Source organism: Macrosteles quadrilineatus, unplaced genomic scaffold (assembly GCF_028750875.1).
Source record: "Macrosteles quadrilineatus isolate MER2022 unplaced genomic scaffold, UCM_ALF_1.0 Scaffold_158__1_contigs__length_248989, whole genome shotgun sequence".
NCBI classification, from domain to species: domain Eukaryota; kingdom Metazoa; phylum Arthropoda; class Insecta; order Hemiptera; family Cicadellidae; genus Macrosteles; species Macrosteles quadrilineatus.
In genome coordinates, this window is record NW_026542751.1 from 135,234 (window position 1) to 153,176 (window position 17,943).

General features: G+C 36.4%; 1 protein-coding gene across 1 annotated transcript in view; it reads left to right on the top strand.

Annotated features, from left to right (window-relative positions):
- LOC128982189 (TWiK family of potassium channels protein 7-like) overlaps positions 1-17,536 on the top strand; it is a 41,931-nt gene extending 24,395 nt beyond the window's left edge. Inside the window, exons 2-4 of the mRNA XM_054401253.1 lie at positions 10,727-11,432; positions 13,078-14,139; positions 14,504-17,536. Of these exons, the coding sequence (XP_054257228.1) occupies positions 10,796-11,432; positions 13,078-13,964 (1,524 nt within the window). The 5' untranslated portion in view covers positions 10,727-10,795 and the 3' untranslated portion in view covers positions 13,965-14,139; positions 14,504-17,536. The remainder of the gene's footprint in view (positions 1-10,726; positions 11,433-13,077; positions 14,140-14,503) is intronic.
- The last annotated feature ends 407 nt before the right edge of the window (positions 17,537-17,943 follow it).

The window sequence follows — 17,943 nt, forward strand, 5'->3', positions numbered from 1 at the left end:
TTCTGTCAAATTTAACATTGCTTTTATGGGACTAAAATCCAATATGGCTACCAATGATGAAGACTCTTAAGTTATTTTGGAAGATTAAAAACACGTGTAAAACATTTTTGATTACATTCCTCAACTAACTTTAGTCATTATGAATAACTATTATCTATAGGCGCCACAGGTCCTATTCCACCTGTCAATGTTAGTTTACAGTTTAACAGCTGGGTGGAAAATAATTGACACGGAACATGAGTTTCATTGGTAGGTTAAAAACCTAAATAAAAACAAAAAATAAATCTTTCAAGGATTACAAACCGGAACAAACTATGATACGGGCCAACCTCAGTGACTTATCTTATAGCAGTCAATTCATAGTATGAAGGAACCTCCTAATTTAATCGACAGTGAATTATTCCATAAAACAACTATATATACAGAGAAGCATATACTTTCCAATACTTTATTATTTAACCATCAAAAGAATTCTTAACACAGGCCAACATATAATATTGATCATCCCTCTAGATTATTTTCATGCTGCTTCAACCTCTTTCAGGTGAATTCGCGGAATAATTCTTCTTGCGCAGCTTTTCAGGACGTATTAAAAGTAAAACCTCTTGACGAATGAATCAAGAGAAGTTTCAAAGGCTTATAATTGTTAATGAGGCTTCACTTACGCTTTATCACTCACCGCTCTTAAATCTTGTTGGGAAACTTCAAGTTCAACTTTTCTACTTCCAAACTTTAATGGTTTGTGGTAAGCCTTGTATTTAAAGGAACCAGTAACAGCTATATAGCTAATGTATTAATACGACGAGATTTGATCGAACCATTATACAATAAAAGTTTGGAATTACTATACTTAACTCATTACACTGCAATACATGGGTACACGGTGGATTACATGGTGATTCTACATGGGTACACGGTGGATTACATGGTGATTCTACATGGGTACACGGTGGATTACATGGTGATTCTACATGGGTACACGGTGGATTACATGGTGATTCTACATGGGTACACGGTGGATTACATGGTGATTCTACATGGGTACACGGTGGATTACATGGTGATTCTACATGGGTACACGGTGGATTACATGGTGATTCTTTTAGTTGTGTGGTTTTTGAGTTGGTAACATTGCAGCACAACAATCGAATTTAAATAAAATCGTTGATTTATGTTTATTATCTTATGTAATTTCAATAGTTGTCCATATTAGGCTAACCATTTCGAACAGACTTAAAAAAGAGGATCGTTTGCGAATTTTGGAGATTTATTTTGAAAACCATAGTTCAGTTCGGGCAACTTACCGTGCACTTCGTCTGATTTCCGGACCACATAATCGTTCATCAGGTATTCGAGCTCTGGTAAATCGGTGCCGCACTATCTACACATTAGGTTAACAATAAGCATCTTTAGAGTCGCCGCACAGTAAGGCCCGAAGATGATGTTAAAAACAAACATAATTAAAATTAAAATACATAAATTAAACATACATAACGTTATGGAGATATTTACCTGGACATTTCATAATGTGATTCTCATTGTAATTATCTATATATCTATATTCTATATACTTATTTAATACGCAATCAGGTTTTTTGTGACAATTACTCCTCCGAAACTACAGAACCGATTGACATGTTTTTGGTGTCATTGGAAAGCGCGTAACTTGAAGTTGTGCAGGAACCTTTCTTTTTAGGGAAATAATTAGAGAATGAGGCCCTGGTGCCCTTTAAAGTTTCGTATTACTCCATAAGATTAACATGGGAAACAAAAATTAGGTTCTTATTTATATTTTTTCTATCTAGTTCACAAAACAGTTGATAAGTGATCTTATATGAGTATTCCCCACTTTTTAAACATAATTTCATTGCCGTTGCCCTTCATTTTATGTTTATAGATAAATAACTCTTCCCATACTTTAGTTTTATTTGTTTGGTTACATCTTTTCAAAATGCTTAATTATTATTCAAATTCAATTTTGTGACCGAATGTCTTCCCGTTTGCTAGCTCCAGTAGCTCTACACGTGTTCCTTACATAAATGAAATCAAACAGGATTTATAAAATATATGGTTCCAACAAGACAATGGACGTGACACACAGCATGCAGCAGAGGTAATGTTAACTGGCCTCCACGATTGTTACATATCACGCCGACAGACTACTATGTGTGGGCATGCAGCAGAGGTAATGTTAACTGGCCTCCACGATTGTTACATATCACGCCGACAGACTACTATGTGTGGGCATGCAGCAGAGGTAATGTTAACTGGCCTCCACGATTGTTACATATCACGCCGACAGACTACTATGTGTGGGCATGCAGCAGAGGTAATGTTAACTGGCCTCCACGATTGTTACATATCACGCCGACAGACTACTATGTGTGGGCATGCAGCAGAGGTAATGTTAACTGGCCTCCACGATTGTTACATATCACGCCGACAGACTACTATGTGTGGGCATGCAGCAGAGGTAATGTTAACTGGCCTCCACGATTGTTACATATCACGCCGACAGACTACTATGTGTGGGCATGCAGCAGAGGTAATGTTAACTGGCCTCCACGATTGTTACATATCACGCCGACAGACTACTATGTGTGGGCATGCAGCAGAGGTAATGTTAACTGGCCTCCACGATTGTTACATATCACGCCGACAGACTACTATGTGTGGGCATGCAGCAGAGGTAATGTTAACTGGCCTCCACGATTGTTACATATCACGCCGACAGACTACTATGTGTGGGCATGCAGCAGAGGTAATGTTAACTGGCCTCCACGATTGTTACATATCACGCCGACAGACTACTATGTGTGGGCATGCAGCAGAGGTAATGTTAACTGGCCTCCACGATTGTTACATATCACGCCGACAGACTACTATGTGTGGGCATGCAGCAGAGGTAATGTTAACTGGCCTCCACGATTGTTACATATCACGCCGACAGACTACTATGTGTGGGCATGCAGCAGAGGTAATGTTAACTGGCCTCCACGATTGTTACATATCACGCCGACAGACTACTATGTGTGGGCATGCAGCAGAGGTAATGTTAACTGGCCTCCACGATTGTTACATATCACGCCGACAGACTACTATGTGTGGGCATGCAGCAGAGGTAATGTTAACTGGCCTCCACGATTGTTACATATCACGCCGACAGACTACTATGTGTGGGCATGCAGCAGAGGTAATGTTAACTGGCCTCCACGATTGTTACATATCACGCCGACAGACTACTATGTGTGGGCATGCAGCAGAGGTAATGTTAACTGGCCTCCACGATTGTTACATATCACGCCGACAGACTACTATGTGTGGGCATGCAGCAGAGGTAATGTTAACTGGCCTCCACGATTGTTACATATCACGCCGACAGACTACTATGTGTGGGCATGCAGCAGAGGTAATGTTAACTGGCCTCCACGATTGTTACATATCACGCCGACAAAGTCTCAAGTCCACGCTGACAAGCCCCACTCTTTAAATGACTTGGAAGTCAACATTCGTCGAATTATTGACGGAATAAACCCCTAGATGTTGGAAATTATGTTTGAAAATTGGACCGCTAGATTGGGCTTTCTACGGGAACACAATGGAGCCCATGTGACAGAAATCATTTTACTCGTAACACTAATGTCATAACACTTTTGTTAAAATAAATGTATTTTTATGCCAATACAATTAATTTTTCATTGTTTTATTTCGTTTTAAAAATTGCACCACTAAAAATCACCCTTTAGATCGATTACCGGACAAAAAAATATACAACAAATCTATAAAAATATATAACTACCCATATACTGTACAATAGATTGAGCATGAGTGTTTTTATAGGCATGGGTAACATGTAATTATATCCCCACTAATCACGTTTTGACCGTAAGTTTAGTAAAATCAATTTATGAACATGATTTATTTATTAACATTTTATGAAGTTTATGTTTTTTAATGTGCTACTCAAACACTGTAATGTTCAGGATGTACCGATCAATATTTATATTAATACTATCATAAATCAGGTGAATAAAAAGAAATCAAGTAAATATTAATAAGAAAATCCATGTAGGTTTATTCAAATTTCATCGATACTAAGTTTCTTTAAACTCAGGTTTTAGTCGAAATCTAATAATATTGACTTTAATGCGTAACATAACAGTATACAATGAAAAATATTAATTTGAATGCAGAACTGAAATATGATATACAGTGTGGTAGAAAAGTCCCGGAACGGTTAAATATTTTAAAAAAATAATGCAGATAGAGCTAAAATACTTGGTACAAAGTTACAGGGCATAAAACTCTATTTAAACACATATTCAGTGATTCAATAACTCTTCAGGGGGACGTCCCACAAGGAGTCAGAAGAAAATCTTAAATGGAAGCATAGGTCAATATGCACATCAAATTAAAGGTCTTTTTAGTAGAATACAATGCCGCAAACCGCACTTCAAAAGGTTGATCCTGCGCAAAATGACAGTTGTTCAAAGATTCATTTAATTTACATTGCTATTATACGCTTTCTCCTCAGGGGACACAGCCCTAGGAATCGGAAGAAAATTGTTAACGTAAGAATAGGTCGATATGCACATCAAATTAAAGGTCTTCACTTTTAGATTACGATGCCATAAATTCAAGCTCAAAAGAATGCCTGAGTAAAAAATGGCAGTCGTTCAAAGATTCAAAATGGCAAATTCAAGAAATCTTTGAACACCTGCCATTTTGCGCAGCATATTGACCTATGCTTCCATTTAAGATTTTCTTCCAACTCCTTGTGGGCCGTCCCCCTGAAGAATTATTTGATCATTGAATATGTGTTAAAATAGAGTTTTATGCCCTGTAACTTTGTACCAAGTATTGTAGCTCTATCTGCATTATTTTTTAAAATATTTAACCGTTCCGGGACTTTTCTACCACACTATGTTTCTCTTTGCCACAATTATTATATGAACTAGAGGGTTTCCTCCAAAACGTAACAGTTAAGTACAGTTACAGTTTGCAGTGATCTGCTCATGCCCTAATATCTGTTTTGGTCCAGAATGGAGATTAAAACTATGCATGGTTGTAGAACAGTATAATTTATATAAAACTAAAAGCAACGATATTTGATTACAATTACGTCTGTAACCATCTGTCCGTTAATAAGCAACACAATTCGCTGTATTTGGTTATGATTTGATAAATAAGTGGTACATGGCAGGCACAATCAATGGCTTTGTTGAATATAAGCCTTGAATATATCCCAATAACGTTTCCCAGCTAGGATGTCCGTATGTACATGTCGATGAGGGGTAAGAGAGGAAGGGGTGCAGAGGAGAGCGAGAGAGAGAGAGACATGCATTGTCTCTGAACCAGAGAAGGTTCATCAATTGATTGTACATTCATGCCATGAACAATAATTGTTGAACGGCACAATGACTGGATTGAACTCGTAAACCGGGAGAATGTTTCAGAAACATTGAAACGGGGGTTTTCATGAAAGAGGGTTAATAAAAACGTGTCATGAAGATTCATGTCCTCTACACTATACAGCTTTCTGTTTTATCTTTAGTTTCGTTTAACTATCTCAGTTTAGAACATTTTTCGACTATTTAAATATATATATATATGTATAACCACTGTATAATAAATTCTGTATTCCCTGAAAGAGAATCCACCCGAAAGATTTACACATTACTTATAACATGTATTAGTATGAGAATATTTTGGAAATCCACTGATGTAGAGGGATTCATATACTCACATATACCGTATCTATCGAGTTAAATAATGTTTTGGGGACATTACAGTGCCCCTGAAAGTAACATTGTTAGTTAATTTAATACTATACATATACAGGGTGAATAAAAAGTCAAGACCCCCCCCTTTAATATTTTTCCCATTAAATATACAGAGATATCCTTTTGGTGGTTGTGCAATCTTAGCAGGAAGTTTCATTTTATGATTTTGAAATTTGTAAGTGTCCCCCCAAAAGGGGGGATTTAGGGGGTAACTCAAATATTTTAAATGTAAACCCCCTTCAAGTGACACCTCATTTTGATGTATTTATAAAAACTTAAAGAATGGTGAAAACTAGAGGTCGCTATATCTTTTCTATCCAAAATGGTAGACCGTCAAATGTTGTAGAAAATCAATGGTAAAATTGGTTCGTAATAGTAATATTGGCTACCATTTTGGATAGAAAAGAGATAGCGACCTCTAGTTTTCACCATTCTTTAAGTTTTTGTAAACACTTCAAAACAAAGTATCAAAATTGGGGGTTTACATTTAAAATTTTGGAGTGTCCCCCCAAAAGGGGGGATTTTGGGGCAACTAAAATGTTTTCGATGTAAACCCCCATCAAGTGACACCTCATTTTGAAGAGGTTACAAAAACTTAAAGAATGGTGAAAACCAGAGTTCGCTATCTCTTCTCTATCCAAAATGGTAGCCAATATTACCATTACGAACCAATTTTACCATTGATTTTTTACAACATTTGACGGGCTACCATTTTGGATAGAGAACAGATAGCGACCTCTAGTTTTCACCATTCTTTAAGTTTTTATAAATACATCAAAATGAGGTGTCACTTGAAGGGGGTTTACATTTAAAATATTTGAGTTACCCCCCAAATCCCCCCTTTTGGGGGGACACTCAAAAATTTCAAAATCATCAAATGAAACTTCCTGCTAAGCTTGCACGACCACCAAAAGGATATCTCTGTATATTTACTTGGAAAAATATTAGAGGGGGGGGGGGTCTTGACTTTTTATTCACCCTGTAGAACTGTCAATACTTACCGAATGTAGCCGTTAAAGGCCTATTTTCTTTGGACTTACGAGTAAGAATAATCCTTTTCAATCGTTACATGTACAGATATTTTAGAAAAAAAACCATTTGCGTATTATTAACATAACATGTTGTGTTTATAACGATTTATATTTTCCATAAGTTATGAAGTGCAATAGAAAGTCAATGGAAAAACATCACAATATGAACTGATGGTATTTTCGTATGTGACCTTAAATGTTTCTGTTTAAATTAACATGTAAATTAATTAGGATTGATCAAACATTGGCTAAAACTAAGCTAAATGTACCAGTTGAGTATGGAATTTAGGATACTATTGATACATTTAATCTAAGAAAGTATTAATTTCATAATGTGATACTCATTGTAAGTCATACTTTAAGAATAACTCAATCTTGATGTAATAATAGTACAATCTTCTACTGGAAATTTTAAAATTACTACAGTGTATGTGTTGTTTGTTTTATTCTTTTTAACACACTACAGTACTGTATATCAAAACGTTAAACTCGAAAAGAGTATTTTGAAACACATTTTATAACCGATAAAAATATGTGAACGATATCATTAATGTAGTGTGCCTTAGAAACATACATTTTTTTATTTGGCCTACATAATATCTAGAGCATGGGTTCATAAATTCAATCTCTAGCTAGTTTTGAGAATGCGAAAAGAAAGATTAACTGTACATTGTACTAACTAGAGACAAACCACTTTTAAATCAATTATAAAAAAATTGTATGAATAGATTTCTTAAAATTCTTCTTTTTGATCTGGTGGTAAGCCTTTGAAGCTTTGCCTCTCATGTGTTAACACAATCCAATTTTCCAGGAAGAGCAACAAGGCAGATTATTGATGCTCCGTAGTTCGAGACGAAGATATGTGTATCTATTACTGTTTGTAAAGCCAATTATCATCTTGAGACCAACTTTGAAACATAACCAAACTTTATATCACAACGATGAATGGAACATGTAATTTAAACTATTTTTGTATGAGGTGCAATAGAATACAACAAATGCACACGTTTGTTGTGGTTAGTTACAGCAACAAGGCAACTTTTCAAATTAAATCTGGCTCGAATTACACGTGTGGGCATCCAATTACGAACATGTTGACAACTTTACCTTTAAACAACCACTATGCATTAAAAAACCATTATAGTGTATCTCTAAATAACCATTTGACCAAAACAACCATTGATTATGTAAAAACCCATTATAGAATAAAACAAAGTAAATAATGTACCTTATATACAGTTTTACAGTGGTATGTCTTTTTATTGTATTGTAACATATTTCTGGATTTCTGAGTAACCTTTCTAAATTTGCCATAAGGTGTAACATTTATTGTTCTGTACTCTTAGACAACAATTAATTAATTACCAACTAGGCAAGTGGCGTGGTGATTTCACGAGATGATAAAACAAGATCGTCTGCCAAAAAATACTATATACACAATAATTTTACAACACAAAACCACAACGCGCTTGATTTACTGGTTAGTTTTAAGAAATAAATACACAATTTATTTATTAAAACTAACCACATATATGTGTATATTTTCCAGTGGTAAGTATTTTATGGCTAAGGGTCCTATTTCTAGACATTGTAATCAGTTGATTAAAATTATTACAAAAGATTTAGGCCTAACATTAATTGTTATGCACACTTTGGCAACAATGAATATCCGATTAGGCATGTGTGTTGCATAGAAAATATGAAACGCGGGCGTACACCAAAAAACTCTTCAGAATTCTTTTGGAAAAATAAATGTTAACATCCTTTATTTACATGTTGGTTGAAAATGTGTGTTTTAGCAACTAAGTAATTTAAGATTGCCTGATATCAGTTATTCCAACAGCTTATTTGAATTATAAACGTAATGTGATGCAACAAATGTGGAAATGAATAAAAAACAAATTAAATGTACAAAATAAATTCGGACCACAAAATAAATTAAAAATAGATAATATGAAAACAAATTTTGTAAAAGAAAATATTTTCATAAAAACAGTAGAACAAAAATATAGCGCTACCGGCTAGATTAGATCCGGGAAATTCGGGTTTGATGATCAGTAAGCTAACCGTAGGATTAGGATTGATAAAGTCTTCAACCGCTGCGTGAAAATCAAGCTTATAACTGGATAAAGAGAAATATTTTATTCTGTAACCTCCACGTTAAAAGTGGTACACGTATGTCACATTAGGGCAACAAAGTAGTTAAGTGTAGAAAAAAGATTGATTTCTATTTAAACTTTATCATAAGTGTAATTTTCGAAATTACAAAGTTTATCTTCGTTAGAAATATCCATTCACCTTTAGTGAACACAAAAATCTAAATAAATAAAAGCAAGAAACCCAAAACACTAAAATTATCAGTTAACCCTGTGGTTAACCAGAGTAAGTTGATTTAAATATATTTTTCAGTTTCTGTGTAACTGGGTCAGGTGTATGACAGTATACAGTAAACATTATCTACTAAAAACCTTTATTTGAGAGTATATTAAAGCATGGTTGTTCTATATCTTGTATATGTATTTCTAATGTATTGCTTATACAGGGTGAGTTTTAATTGTACCCCACCCAACTTTTTTCTACATTTTATCAAATTATCAAATATCAATCCCAGACCACTTCCAAACATTGTTGGGTACTAAGTACTTCATTTTGACAAGGTGGTCATTTCCGGCCGCCATCTAGGATCCGCCATATTGGATGCAAAATTTTTTTTCAAATGTAAAGGTGGGGTTGTGACCCATTATTTCGAACTACATTTTTACCCTGATTACAATGCCGCAAACCGTTTTTAAAAATCTTGATTCATTCTAAAGTTACGAGGGCTTTTTAAAACTTTATTTTTAGCCCATTTTAACATTGTTCATTTACAAACTAAGACCATAATCCCAAAATAGTGCTAGATAATGATAAGTATACACTACCAGTAATTGTCCACCTATTTTCACTTGGTTATGACTGATGTATTTTTTTCGGCCGCCATCTTGGATCCGCCATTTTGAAATGTGATAAATTATTTTAAATATGAAGGTAGTGTTGTGACCCATCATTTTGAACTACTTTTTTTAAGCTAAACTCAATGCCGCAATCCATTTTTTGTTATCCAGTTTTATTTATGAAATATTGAAACTTTTTTGTTAAAAATGTCAATATTTCAAAATCAAAAAATGAAAATGAAAAACGGATTATGGAATTAAGTTCAGCTTAAAAAAGTAGTTCGAAATGATGGGTCACAACACCCCCTTCATATTTAAAATAATTTATCACATTTCAAAATGGCGGATCCAAGATGGCGGCCGAAAAAAATACATCAGTCATAACCAAGTGAAAATAGGTGGACAATTACTGGTAGTGTATACTTATCATTATCTAGCACTATTTTGGGATTATGGTCTTAGTTTGTAAATGAACAATGTTAAAATGGGCTAAAAATAAAGTTTTAAAAAGCCCTCGTAACTTTAGAATGAATCAAGATTTTTAAAAACGGTTTGCGGCATTGTAATCAGGGTAAAAATGTAGTTCGAAATAATGGGTCACAACCCCACCTTTACATTTGAAAAAAAAAAATTTTGCATCCAATATGGTGGATCCAAGATGGCGGCCGGAAATGACCACCTTGTCAAAATGAAGTACTTACTACCCAGCATTGTTTGGAAGTGGTCTGGGATTGATATTTGAAAAAATGTAGAAACAAGTTGGGGGGGGGGGGCAATTAAAACTCACCCTGTATATTTTTTGTACGTATCGTATTTTACAAGTTCTTAAGTCGTCTTCATTGCCAACCAGGTGATCCGCCTGCAACAGATGGTTATTGTGGTCATTGTTGTAATATTGCTAAGTGCTATCAATCATAGTTTTTTCATCTTGTTGTGTAAATGGATTTCACGAACTCAAAGACTTGATGTTATGTTTCAGGTCATGAGGACTCCATTGAGGGACGACGGCTGATACCCTGCCAACACACGACTCGACGCTGAGGAGAGGATGGACAAAACAGGAACAACTTACCGCTACAACCCGTCCTTCCACAGCCATCTCCAGCACACCATGCAGAAGAACAACAACAAGTCATCCCTGAGCAGACCCCTGGGTTTCCACGAGGACGACAGCCAAACCTGTTTCTGTTTTGAGAGCGACGACGACAGTGCTGACAAAATCAGGTTCAAAAACACAAAGCGCAAACTCGCCAGAGGCTGCATGAGCAACCTCATGATATGCGCGATCTTAATCGGTTACACGTTCATCGGAGCGGTCATCTTCTTGATCGTAGAAGGAGACTCGGGGTTCTACTCCATCTCGTCGAGGTCGAAGATACACTCAGTGACCGGTCAAAACAGAAGACCAGCATCGAACGCGACATGGCTGGCTAGGATTAGCGAAGAGTCGAGAGCAAAAACTGTAGAAAATATATGGGACATCACGGTGAGCTTGAACATCCTATATCGCGAGAACTGGACGCGACTGGCAGCTCAGGAGATCACGAGGTTCCAGGAACAGTTGGTGCAGAAGCTGACGGAGGAGATGGCTTCCAGGAGCTACTCTCACGATCCGAGGCAGCAGAAGGTCGACTGGAACCTAGCCAAGGCTTTTCTTTACTCGCTGACGGTACTCACCACTATCGGTACGTAGACCCATCACAGTAGACCTAGTCAAGTCATGAAAATCTTCATGGATCCATATATAAATACAACTATTTCAACATAGTACATAAATCGAGCGTAATATGGCCCACAGAGTACAGAAAAGTGTCTATTACCCTCCACTTTCTCTAACCAATTATTATCCATCACACAATAGCCAAACCAAATTTGCTGTGCCATCAACCACAAAACCTCTAACCACCACTTCTTGCCTATGTGAGATTAGAGCCGCTTCCCCTGCCAACTTGTTTTCCCTCTATGTCTAGTCGTACATGTGTTTTGCAACAAAAAACATATCATATAATGATGACTTTCACATAAAGTAATGCTTACTCTTATATATAATGATAACTTTTTTTTTATATAATGTTGTGTAAAAGGAAAACACATGTGCAATGGGACATTATCAAGATTACCATGATACCACTAAGAAAAAAATAAAATCGATTTTCTTTTGTTGTACAAATTCTCCCTGCCAAAAATATCTCCCCAGAAAGAACTACATGTTATAATACATCATTTTAGAATTTCTCAAGTAAACATAAAAAGTACCTAAATATAGTTAGTGGTCCTTAAAACATGTTTGTAAAAGTCGAGTGTAGATTTTTCCCGATTCCAAAATCCAGAGAGCCTTACTATACCCTTTAACATGATAAAATTTATATTTTACCGTCTCATTGAGTTGAAAATACTACATGATACAGTATTTACATTTTGTATCTACTGAGTTAATTGTTTTTATTTTAAAAGTGTTTTTTAACACTTGTGATATAGTCCATTTCAATCCTAACATTGTATGAACATTTGTGGAAGTTTTTCGGTTATCAACCAATCTCGTATGATCTTCAGTTGCGAGGAAGCAAATCAAAGTTGCCTCCTAGTTGCAAACTTCACCTCCTGTAGCAATCTGATTCATCACAAAGTATGCGGATGTTTGCCTTCACTTCTACCTCCGATCAACAGATTGGTGAAATATCAAAGCTAATGCCAACGGAAATACACTTCAAACTATGTAACCTTACTTAAAAAATGGTGATGGATTTCAGGGTGGTTAAAATAGAAAATGTCTATTGATGTTTTAAGTTGAGGTTGTATGAATGGTTTATGTTTTCTCTATCAGTAATTGATTTTAGCGTTTTGTTGTACTAACTAAAATTATTTTTTCGATTAAAAATTGTTTTGTTAATTTGTAGCATAGCTATTCAGAGTTTCGTCTTCTATGAAATTCTTAAAGCATTTTAAATTATTAGGTTGAATTATATCAGATAAGGCACATAAACTAATAATAGACTGTTTTAAGTCATGAATGTATACCATTTCTCAACTATTGTTTAGTTAAATTTTACTAGGTTCGGAATTGTTTTCCTCATTGCTTCAGGAAACGCGCTAGAGGGGACGCGGCATTATCACTTAGATAAAGTCCATCGGTGATTGGAAGGATTTGACCCATGACCTCGGGGATCTAAGTCTCGCTATCGACCACTAGACTAGTCCACGTCTTGCTATTATACATTTATGTTAAGTATGTTTAGTGGGTTTGTAAATGTTTTTTATTTCTTTACAAAGTCGAGAACAATATTATTGTGTACCTACACTTATCATAACATAGTATATCTTTTTCTGCAGGATACGGCAACATCACGCCACGGACGACCCTAGGAAAGGCAGTGACTATGGGCTACGCCGCACTGGGGATCCCCCTGATGCTCATTTACCTCTCCAGCATGGGCAGCCTTCTGTCTAACTGTGCAAGGCATATCTTCACACGGTCACTGTGTTGCTGTCTATGCTCCAACTGCGGCTACTGCTGCTACGACGAGAAGCGCATGCAGGAGAAAGAGCGGAGGATGAGGAAGAAGCGAGAGCAGAAGGAGTACGAGCAACAGCTGCAGACCATCAGGCATCACCAGGAGCCCTTCTATGTGCGATCACCGTCCTCGACATTCACTACCTCCACCAGCAACAACATGCACTCGCCGGTCCGGGTGGAGAGCGACGGCATCAAGCTGGACTCGGAATGTCTTAGCGCAGATACCTCCGTTCTGGAGACAAAGCCGGGCGCCAGCTGTCTCGCACCTCTCACATTATGCTTCCTCATCATGATCACCTACATCTGTGGAGGTGCCGTCATCCTGTGCCGCCTTGAGAGCTCCTGGAGTTTTTTGGACAGTATATTCTTTTGTTTCATGACTCTCAGCACGATCGGTTTCGGTGATTCGATACCATCCGCGAGCGTTCTATCGACCAAGATCGGTTCTGGCAGGACGGGCGGCAGCCTCATCATCTGGTTTTGCTCACTCTACATCCTAGCCGGCATGGCACTGACGGCCATGTGTTTTAATGTAGTACATGACGAGATAGTTCACAAACTAAAACATCACTACACCGGATCATCGCTAGCAGGGAGGATGACCGAAGAGAACTCGGTGTCTACCAAGCTCGGTAGCTCGAGCAACTTCCTGGACGGCGAGACGACGGTCAACACGACTATTGACTACCCACCCACGTCTTGACCCCCACCCCCGGATACAGAGTACCCGCTGTTCGGACTGGGACTGCCGGTGCCGTTCGTCGACCCGCCGGCCCCGGCAATGCCGGCCACGGACCTAACTATGCCTCTCCCTCTTCCGCAGCCTGACCTGACAACTGTGGCGGAGGAGGACGAGCAGCACACCGTCATGTGACTCAGTAAGTATCTTTCATACAACTCAAACTTAACATATTCGTAATTGTTTATGATGTAATAAAATGTAACAACACGATAGCACTTATGGGCATCAAATCTGTTGATCTGTTTATTTCTTGCAATCAATGGAGCTAGAGAAGCCCAAGTCACAGTTTATATCTTCTGGTACCCTGCTACATTGATAAGAAAAAGGAGGAATGACTAATTTTTCAATCTTGTCTTGTGGATCATTCGTTTATTTTACATTTGTACCAAACTGGTTGCACTTTAGATCCTGTGCTTAGGGTGCGTCAATCTGAGCAATAGCAACGACAGTAAACTATCCACACGTAAATAGCACCATATGATTTTAATACTTTGTTTCAGACGGAGTTGAAGAAGTGATGGTGTATGGGATGGTAAGGTCTACAATAGGCTCCACGTTCGCTTTACATACACCCTATGACACTTTGTCATTTTTAATTAAGAACATTATTTGCTAAAATCATAAAAAAAAATTTTCTTTCGAAATGTAAAGAAATTGCACAAAATAAGTTTGTAATTGTAAAAACCATAATGCCTCATACAAAAACAATATAGAATGTCCAAACCTATTTGGATTGTTATACCGTATCCTGTATTTAGTTTTAATTTAATAATTGTTAGATGGTGATGTTATGAAAACTACTATTCTACAAGATAATTAAAAACACGTTTGAATGACAAAGGTGTATAACTGAAACGACTTATATTTTAGTCAAGGCTGGATTTGGTCTGGTTTTGCCCTTGTATAATAATATGCAGACCGAATGCAACACTCAACACACACACACACAAACATCGATGAATATATATCTACATAAACTAAGGATGGCAAGTAAGAAGGATGAGGGAAAGGCTCCAAACAACTCTGAGAGTCCCGCCCCTATACGCTAGTGGTATAAAATTAATCCAATGGCAATCGATTTTTAAGATGACTGTGAAAAAAAAAACAAAAAACGAGGGTGGTGAAGTAAGAGTTCATGTACGCATGCGCATTCCACTCGCCACCTAATTGACACGATATATCCTGTGTAACACAAAATAGGCTGATGGCCACTGTACTGAGACAAAACTCTAGAATGCTCATGTAGAATCTAGAATAAAATAACAATTTTGATCATAAAATTGTAAAGACATTTTCTTTGCCACTTTAAAATCCAGACCTACTTATTAAGTCCGGCCCTATTTATGCATACAATGATATGGTTGTGATCATTAATGTGTAATTGAATGTTTTCAATGTTCGTTGTTATATTTTTGGATTGAAGAAGGGGTTAACGTTAAATAAGAGAAAATGTAAAATCCATTCAGAAACGTTACTATAATACATATTACTTTTGCATCATTTTCATTATTAGAGAAATATCAATAGCAAATCAATAGCAAGAGGCTTTTAGATTGCTTTCTTTCAAGAATTATTTACTTATCGGTTATATTTTTATGACTCAAAATAATCTGTAAACAGATTCTGTACATAAATGTTTGGAATATTTTAAGGGTTCTAAGAGGAGTTGGGGGAGGTAAAGCATTTTCAGAGTCTGGGGCTCAGTTGGGCGTCAGTGAAACCAAGACGTATCATGGTCCAATGTCATGGGTTCACGCCCCGTTGACATTACATAAAATATATCAGTTAGATTTATTCTTGTGCTATTCTCACTCATCCCCTGCTTTGATGAATAACACGTGTTAAAGTGCATCTGATATCCGTAAATACATAAACAACCAAACCTTGTTCTCTGTAGTAATTTTGTGAATCGTGTGGAAAACCGAAGAGAATAGGCACATTTTCCATTGTATTTCCATTCCAACTCCCAAAGACCATTACAAAAATTGATAGGTAATGATTATTACAATCTTATACTACTAAATAAATATGCAGTTATACAATTCAATAAATGGATATTTAACTTAAAATAAAAGGTATGATAAATTTATATGCACATAATTAATAAATTGTATCATATTGCATTTATCATATTTATTAAATAAAACCAATTAACAAAATTACTATGTTGTTGGTATGAAGCTAAACAATGTCAATACGTTTGCATAGAGATGACTTGTTTGTTGTGACTTTATCTTAACACAGAGTATGTACCGAACAATTGCTTTACAAGTCATGTAAACAATCAAACCAGTAACGCAAAGGTTTTACCTGAATTTCGATTATTACTTTATACCTTCTTAGTTTCTACTTATAAAACTCGCTGTTAACAACTTTTGTGTTTAGTTCTTGAAAAGTATTGCCATACACAATTTCTTAGTGAAGTAGAAGAAACTATAGAACATAAAATCACTATTTAAGAAACCAAAGTGATGCGCGCAGAACCATTTTAAATTAAGTGTAATAGTATGGTATCGATATATTGTCAGTTCATGAAATTTATGTTATCCTGCTCATGTTGAGATTTGACTAAAGATCTGAGCGACTACTTACAACAACGTCACTTTGGCACTTCCTACTGACTTGTGTCAAGAGCAAGTTACGCTTCGTCAAGACTTTTGCTTCAAAGCTCAGGCTCGTTGCACACACACCGATTTTGGACGTCCGATCTTTTACCGGCTGTCCGAATTCCAATAGTGAACCACAGGCAGGAAGGGACCTTGCACACACGCCGACCGCTGATCGATCGGCGCCGGTAAAATGCTGATGAGCTGCCGGCCACTGCCACTGCATACCGCCGGTGCCGGGGATGTGCCGGCGACGCAGTGGCGTACGTAACTAAATTCAAGCTTGCCAACCGTCCAAAATCGGTGTGTGTGCAAATAGCCATAATGGCTAAAATCTCTTAATTTTAATTCAGAGATTATTAAAAAGTGTTCGGTCATTAGTAATACTACATGAATAATAATAAATTATTACTTTGTACCATTTAAAAGTCACGTGGCTAACCTTCTTAATAACAATTGACGTTACAATAATGTAATCACATATGAACGATAAAACCCGGTAAAAATGTGTGATATATATTAGGTTTGTAAAAACGTTGCACACTGCTGGTGTGAATATTTATTTACATTTATTTACAAAGGTAGCATGGAATCTTCGGTTAAATAAATGTATTCAGCTGAGTAAAGAGGGAAAACAAGGTTACACATATGTTCATGTGAATTCAACAGTACATTTACAATATACAGGGTGTGTGTGAACTGTGGAGCCAACCCAAAGTTGCAATCAATATGAAGACTGTGGAATTAAGGGTGGACGTTTTTAAGACTATAGTTATAATAGATCTATTAGTTTAAAGCTATTGTAAGTGTCTTGATAATAATTACTGTGCTTCTATGTATACATAGTATAAAAGTTGATTATTGTTGTATGGAATTATTGTACAACATGAAAGATTTTGTTCAATTTTATGAATATCGCATTATTAAATTTTGACTAAATTATTGTCTTATTTCATTTCCTGTTGGATAAAAGTGTCGATAGTAATAATTTTCGAAAATTCTATTATAAGTTCAGTGTACAATTGCAAATTTAACTTTTGAACAATAATGTACGGAAAGTAAATAAACGGAACGTCTTATAACACTTAAAACATATAGTTACGCTTATACTGTTACTCAAAAGATGGTAAATATACATATACCCCCACCGCAGCAAACCTGCAGTTGTCACGGTTTTGGCTGATAAATTTATTAGATTTAATCGAAGGCTCAAGCTCTAGAAACGCTCAGGAAATCCTGCAGACGCTCAGTAGGAGCTATTTCATCCCCACCTTCGGTACAATGGATTTTATAGATGCCCGAAGCGTCGAATTTGTTACAATCTTCCAATTTAG